The 7,082-nt window shown below is 60.7% G+C and overlaps 1 protein-coding gene across 1 annotated transcript; it reads left to right on the top strand.

The window, feature by feature from the left end:
* Positions 1-6: 6 nt before the first annotated feature.
* PLK3 (polo-like kinase 3) lies at positions 7-7,040 on the top strand. The gene is made up of 15 exons (XM_014939006.1): positions 7-99; positions 922-1,029; positions 1,116-1,232; positions 1,657-1,786; positions 1,874-1,961; positions 2,526-2,621; positions 3,320-3,515; positions 3,863-3,989; positions 4,378-4,487; positions 4,565-4,682; positions 4,787-4,870; positions 5,060-5,222; positions 5,343-5,472; positions 5,703-5,813; positions 6,184-7,040. Exons 2-15 carry the CDS (start codon positions 946-948, stop codon positions 6,376-6,378), a joined length of 1,749 nt encoding a protein of 582 aa, XP_014794492.1. The 5' UTR covers positions 7-99; positions 922-945; the 3' UTR covers positions 6,379-7,040.
* Positions 7,041-7,082: the final 42 nt, after the last annotated feature.

The following is a 7,082-nucleotide window of genomic DNA, read 5'->3' as shown; positions in this document are numbered from 1 at the left end:
CCCGCCCCGGCGCCCCCGCCCCGCGCCGCCGAGACCACCCGCATCATCACCGACCCCGTCTCCGGCCGCTCCTACTGCAAGGGACGCCTGCTCGGAAAGGTACCGGGGGAACGAGGCGGGGGTCGTACCGGGTTGAGAGGGGTTGGGAGACGCCGCCCGGTGTGGGGAAGGGTGGGAGGGGGCGCTGCTCCATCGATTCCCCCCCCCCAGCCCGGTGTGGCCTGGGGCTGGATGCGGGCCTTCGGCCGCCTCCCGCCGCCCCCCGCATCTCCCGGTGGGCCCGCAGCGGCGCTGGAAGCTGTGAATCACCCGGGCTGGCTGCCTGCCTCGCTCGGCTATCGGAGGCGCATCGGTTTCGGGGCGCCCCGCGGGGCCTGCGTGGGCCGGTGGGTGCCCCGGTTCCCAGGGGTGGCGGGTCCGCGCCGTTCCGCCGCACGCAACTTTTCCTCCCGCTGCCAGCGGGCGGGTGTGTGTGTGTAGGAGGCGGGTTGCCGGTTCCCAGCCCGGCCCGGGCGGGCTCGGCGGCTGAGTGTGCAGATTGGGAGGCTGACATCACGGCAGGAAAAACCTGTCTTCATCAAGCTGCCTTTCGGTGGTGGCCTCTGGTCCCCCCCGGGCTCCCTGCCCTGCGCAGGACTTTCCGGGTTGATCTGTCATGTGGAAAGATGCAGAGTCCGGCTGTGGTGGGAGGAGGGGGAAAAAAGAAAAGGAAAAAAAAGCCCTGGAGGTTTTACAGGAACCGGGTGAAGAAAATCCCTGGTTGAGAGCATCATAGTTCAGATCTTAGTGGGCGATGCAGCAGGAGGGAGCGTGTGACGCTCGCTGGGCTGTGCTGCGAGGGAACGGAGGAGGAGGCGGCTGCTCGTCGGCAGGGTTGAAGAGCTGGCTGTCACCCATCCATAACCACCTCTTCCCTCGCAGGGTGGGTTTGCGCGATGCTACGAAATGACAGACCTCTCCAGCAACAAAACCTACGCCGTGAAGGTCATTCCTCACAGCCGGGTGGCTAAACCCCACCAGCGGGAGAAGGTGGGTGCTGTGGAGGCGGTGGGGCGCTGGGCTGGTGGGGTGCAGCGGGGACCCTGTGCTCACCTGGGATCCCTGCTCCATTTCAGATCACCAATGAGATTGAGCTGCACCGGGACTTGCACCATAAGCATATTGTCAAGTTCTCCCACTACTTCGAGGACACGGAGAGTATCTACATCTTCCTGGAGCACTGCAGTAGGAAGGTGAGTGATGATGTGGCCTCCTTGTCAAAGCATCTCCTAAACGGAGCTGGTTGGAACAGGCCTTATCTGAGGTGCTTTGTTAATGCTCTTTCTCCTGGGCAGCCTTGCTGCCTGCTCTGTCACACCCTCTGAGCTCAACGGTGTGAAACTGCATGGCACTGGGGACAACACCGGCTGCTCGCTCGTGTTGGCAGTCTGTAGCTCCTAGTGGGGCCACCATAAGTCCACTGGTTCCCCTGGCTGTCCTGAGCAACCTCAGCCTTGTGTGGGGAGTCTGCTGAGGTCATGGCTGTGGAAGAAAGATTATTTGTGGATGTGCAACTTCTGGAAGAACTGGCTTTGACCCTGCCTGCCCCTGCCTAGTCAGTAGGGCTGCCTGTTCACCCTGCCTGCCATCACCAAGCTGCCTTCTCTTCCTCTGCAGTCCCTGGCCCATATCTGGAAGGCCCGCCATACTCTGCTGGAGCCCGAAGTGCGCTATTACCTCAAACAGATCATCTCAGGCTTGAAATACCTTCACCTCAAGGGCATCCTGCACAGAGACCTCAAGCTCGGTGAGTGCTGCGGTTGAGGCAGGGTGCTGTGTGGGGAGTGAGCTGCCCCAGAGGGACTTGTGGTGACGCGTCGCCCTTGACTTGCAGGCAACTTCTTCATCAATGAAAACATGGAGCTGAAAGTGGGGGACTTTGGTCTAGCTTCTTGCCAGGATACCTCTGACCAGAAGAAAAAGTAAGTCTGAGGTTTCTCTATTCCAGAACCCTCTGAGGTTTCACTCTTCCCCTTCCTCCTGCGGCTTCCTGGGAGGGTAGAGGGGTGAGGGGTCCCTCCTGGCTCTGGGAGGGGAAACCTTAGGGCCCCTTTCCAGGATGGGGGAGTGACTCCTGCCCCAGCTGCAGGCGAGGCGAGGGGGCTGGGGGCTTTGTGGCTCCTTCAGGAGTGGAGCTCGCAGCCGTCGGGGGAGAACAATGTGCTGACTATCGCTATTGTGCCTGCCCGGCTGCCCTGCCGGCTGCACAGCCTGGGACACAAAGGCTCTGTTCCTCCCCAGCTCTAGGACAAGCTCTTCCCAACGGCTCCCCAGGAGCAGCTGCTCCTGACCCCCAGGAGCTGGAGGGGAGGCAGTCTGTATGGGCTGCTTGTAGATGGGGGCGGGGGGGCTTTGGGCCACAAAGAGCAAAATGGAGTGGGGAGAACAGGCTGCAAGCAAAATCCCAGAGCTTGGAAGGGAGGGGGGGTGATGGTGTCGGGGGGGAGGATGCAGAGCGTGTGCTGAGCTGGCACTCTGCCCCCCAGGACAATATGTGGGACCCCCAACTACCTGGCCCCAGAAGTGCTGCTGAGACAGGGTCACGGACCAGAGTCGGATGTGTGGTCTTTGGGCTGTGTCATGTAAGTCTGGGCTGCTGGCTGGGGAGGGGGTCTGGGCAGCACAGGGGGGAGAGCTGGGCTGGGGAGCACAGCCCCGATGAGGAAGTCCTCCTGCGCTGTGCCTTGTGGCTTTGCAGGGGTTGCTGAAAGACAGGGGGGAGGGGACTAAGCGGCCGGATCCTGCCCGGCCCCGCTTCAGAGCGGTGCTGCCAGCCGTCCCGGGATGCTGCTCGGGGGATGTGCAAACGGGAGCTGTGAAGGGCAGGCACTCTCGTTCTGGGCTCAGCTCTGGTTCAAAGCACGCTCAACCACCCCGTCAGCCTGGTAAACAATGGAAAATCTCTGTGGCTGTCGGCGGCTGCTGCTGCTCTGTTTGCTCGGGGAGCGATCGCTGCTCTGCTGCTTCGGCACATCCAGCCCCTCGCCCAGCTGCTGCCCGCAAGCTTCCTGCTCCACTTTCCACCCCAGCGGGCCGTGCAGTGGTGGCAGAGGGTGGCCTTCAGTGGCCAGCCCTCTCCCCTCCCCTGGGGCTCCTGGCTTGTTGCTGTAAACAGTTGCTAGGAGGAAGTGTGGCCGGATGTGAGCGTGGCCACCCGGGCTGGAAGTGGTGCTCCTGGCCAGGTGTGGCCGGCCAAATGCCAATAAATTCCTTGCTTTAAGTGCTGCTGAGTCACAATCCTGACGGGGGATGTGACGGTGGCACATGTGTCCCCTCCCAGGTACACCCTGCTTTGTGGGAGCCCTCCCTTCGAGACCTCCGACCTCAAGGAGACCTACAGGTGCATCAAGCAGGTGGAGTACACCCTCCCTGCCTTCCTCTCCCCGCCCGCCAAGCACCTCATTGCCAGCATCCTCAGACGCAACCCCCAGGACCGCTTCACCCTCGAGGAGATCTTGGACCATGAGTTCTTCAAGGTGGGTGGGTGGGAGTCTGGCCTTGACCCTTCCCCAGGTAGGATGAGGCTCTTCAGGCTGTACAGGGTGCTGTCCTTGGAGCCCAAGCCTCAGTCCTTCAAAGGAAGCAGCTGCTGTCCTGCCCAAATGCCAGCCAGGGGAACTGGGGGATCTGGTGTGCTCCCGCTGCCGTGTCCCTGCAGCATGGGCTGTTTCCTGTACTGATGCCAGTCATGGGGCCAAGGCTTGACGGAAACGCAAGCTGGCTGTCAGGAGGGCTGTGAATGACTGCGGTCAGCCCAGGGCAGCTGCTCTGCCTGGAGCACGTGGGCAATGGAAACCAAACCTCCGCCTTGACCTCTCTGCAGGGCTACACGCCTGAGAAGCTCCCTCCCAGCAGCTGCGTGATGGCTCCAGAGCTGAGTCCCCCCAACCCAGCAAAGAGTCTGTTCGCTAAAGTCACCAAGACACTCTTTGGGAAGAAGAAACCCAAGGGTGAGTCTATGCACTTGCCCAGGAACCTCTGGGGGAGCTTCCCTTTCTGCAGGGAGAAGTGGGCCCTGTCTCCTGGAGAGACCTCCTGGTGGGTGTCCTGGGCCCCTTGCCCAGGGCCAGCACAAGCTGGGCTTGCCTTTGCCCTTCTGGTGCTGGTGGCCTGGCATGGGTGTATGCCTGGAGAGCGGATGCTGTGCCGCAACCCTTGGGCCCAGTTCCTCCTGGAAGCCCTGTGTTGCATGAGAATTGGGAAGTGAAAGTGGGAGGCAGCTGCCTGACACCATCCTTGCCACCGTGGGCATGGGAACAGACAAGAGAGAGCTGATCTACTGGGAGGGGTGGCCCTGATGTCCCCATCCCCTGTGCTCATCACTTGCTCTCTTCTCAGCCAAGAAGGGCTCTTCGGAGGATAAGGATGACATCTCCAAGCTGGTCACCGGGCTGATGAAGACCTCAATCTGTCGGCAGATGAGCTATAAAACTGTGGAAGGGAATGAGGTGAGAACATCCCTGAGCCTGTGCACACCCCTCTGAGGGAGCTGGCAGAACAGTGCTAAGGGCAGGTCTTTCCACAGGCCACCCCCATATCATGCCGCAGCGCCAGCTCTAGCCCCGTGGAGACAGTGGTGGAGGAGACATCTCACAAGTCCGTGTCCCCCTCCATCCGAGGGACGATGGCCAGCAGCTGTGAGGGTGAGCAATACCCGCCCAGGCCACCCCAGCCTGTCCTGAGCTTCCTGTCCTGCCCTGGCTGATAGTAGGGCCAGCTGACTCAGCCTGTCATCTTCTCTCTGCAGCCTTTGAAGACTGCATCACCGCCTCTGCCATCATCGAGTCAGCTGTCTGGCTCCTGCGGACCTGCCTCTCCTCCATGCCTCCAGGTAAACCGGTCAGACTGCTCTGGGATGGGACAGGGCGCTGTGCACCCCCTTCCCCATGAGATGAAGGCATGGCTGCTATTTGGGGGTACCTCAAATGCTGCTACAGCCTGCTGCAGGGGGTCTGCTCCCCCTGATGAGGTGGGTGGGGGCTAGCTACCTGCTCTGCTCACCTCCTCTTCTTTCCATCAGCGGAGAAAAACCCTGCTTCCCTGGCCCGCCACGAGCACTTTGTCTGGGTGAGCAAGTGGGTGGATTACTCCAACAAGTATGGCTTTGGCTACCAGCTCTCCAACCGCAGCATTGGGGTCCTCTTCAACAATGGCACGCACATGACTCTTTCCCCCAACCACAGGTAAGCGATGGGCAAGTGGCTGATGTCTTTGGGGAAGCCCCTCAGGCAGCAAGAGGTGGTTGTGCCTGGCATGGGTTTGGTGCTGGGTGGCCCAAAAGCTCATGGTCTGCTCCTTCCCAGGACTGTGCATTACAACCCGACCAACAGCAAACACCTCGTGTTCTCTGTGTCTGCCATCCCCGAGCAGCTGCAGGCACAGATGAGTGTCTTGCGCTACTTTGCGTCCTACATGGAGCAGCATCTCATGAAGGTGGGTGCTGGGGCTCTGGGCTGGGATCATGGGTAGGCTGGATGCTTGGTCATGGCTTGACCAAGCTGTGGGACTCCCTGCTCACAGGCTATGACCAGGTGGGCACCCACAAAGTTGTGTCTTGGGAGTGGGGACCCCACTGGGGGTGTGTCCAGACCTGCCTGTATGTGTGCTGGTGGCAGTGCTCCTGTGTATGGTACTAATGGCTTACACAAACCCTTCTCTTCAAGGGAGGTGACTTGCCCAGCATAGACGACCTTGGGCAGCCAGCCCTGCTCCTCCTGCAGTGGGTGAAGACTGACCAAGCCTTGCTCATGCTCTTCAGCAGTGGCACCCTCCAGGTATGTGTGGGGCACAGTGGAGATCACCAGACCCTTGTGGGGAGGAGGCCAGCTAGGGACTCCTGGCCTGTGTTAGATCTAGTCTGTCAGTCCAAATGCAAGGTTGAGCTGTGAAAACAGCTGTGGGTGCAGGATGCTGCTCCAGTGCCCGGAGCTGCTGGTTACAGCTTGTCCAGCCCATGAGGGACATGATGCTTCAGTTAATTGCTTCCATCTGCCCCGGTGCTGGAGCTGTCACGTTCCCCCTGTGGGGCATGGAGCAGGGATGCTCCCAGGCAGGTCGGGGAGGAGGAACGGGTTGAGGCAGGAAGTGTGGCTCCCGACATGCTATAGGAAGCGTGGGTTAAACCAAGCCCAACCTGTCTCCTAGGTGAACTTCTACAACGACCACACCAAGGTGATCATTAGCAAGCCTGACCACTCCTGCCTTGTCACCTACATCAACCGGGAGCGCAACTCCTACACCTACAAGCTGTGCAGCATCCAGGAGCTGGGCTGCTCTCCTGAGCTCCACCAGCGCCTCAAATACATCCTCAAGCTCCTCCAAGAACGGGCTGAGGCCTAGCGTGGGACCTTGGGGGACCTTCTCTGGACGTAGAGGTCTCCCCCTGCCCTCCCACAGGATGGGAGGTATGTTGTGGTGCTGGCTGCCCACCTGGGCAACCTGTATCCTGGTGCTCAGCTGGAGTCTGGACTAAGACATGTGGATGTGGTTACAGCAGCAGGTCTGGACATCCTTGCTGCTCCCTGGCTCTGGGCAATCACTGTCTTCCCGTTGGCAGCTCTTGCTCTGGTTGTGCTGGTCTTGATGTTCTGTACTGGGGTGGCACAGAGAGGTGGTGGGTGAGTGCCCTGCAGCTAGGTTTGGGTCTGGCTGTGCCTTGTTGGTGGCCTGGTGCTCCAGCCTGCCCTGGCTGGCAGCTACCTGCAGTGGGGGCTCAGGTTGTCCTGCCCAGGGTGATGCACCAGTTGCACAGATCCTTTTCCATGGCCTGGAGAGGAATGGCACAGCCTTGACCTCAAGGCTTGGCTGCTGTGGGGTAGGGAAAACCCCTTCCCAGGGGTGGACAGGGGTGAAGGGTGCTGCCTGCCCTGCCAGGGGCTGCGTGGGCTGGTGTGTGCCATTCCACAACTGCTACACTAAGGAGGGGCTGTGCTGGGCCCAACCATGCCCCGTCCGCTTCCAAATTGTGAATTGTCTGGTACAACTTGAGGTTTGATAAAGGGTTGGGGGGGGGGGGGGTCCGGGGGTTTCCCGGGAAAAGCCCC

Source organism: Calidris pugnax, unplaced genomic scaffold (genome assembly GCF_001431845.1).
Source record: "Calidris pugnax isolate Ruff unplaced genomic scaffold, ASM143184v1 scaffold18, whole genome shotgun sequence".
In the NCBI taxonomy this organism is placed as follows: domain Eukaryota; kingdom Metazoa; phylum Chordata; class Aves; order Charadriiformes; family Scolopacidae; genus Calidris; species Calidris pugnax.
This window is presented reverse-complemented; position numbering and strand designations above follow the sequence as displayed.

Coding starts and splice junctions, on each gene's coding strand:
- PLK3 (XM_014939006.1), top strand. CDS start 946: ATGACAGACCTCTCCAGCAACAAAACCTACGCCGTGAAGGTCATTCCT. Junction 2,622..3,319: donor TGGTCTTTGGGCTGTGTCAT/GTAAGTCTGGGC, acceptor GTCCCCTCCCAG/GTACACCCTGCTTTGTGGGA. Junction 4,683..4,786: donor GATGGCCAGCAGCTGTGAGG/GTGAGCAATACC, acceptor TTCTCTCTGCAG/CCTTTGAAGACTGCATCACC.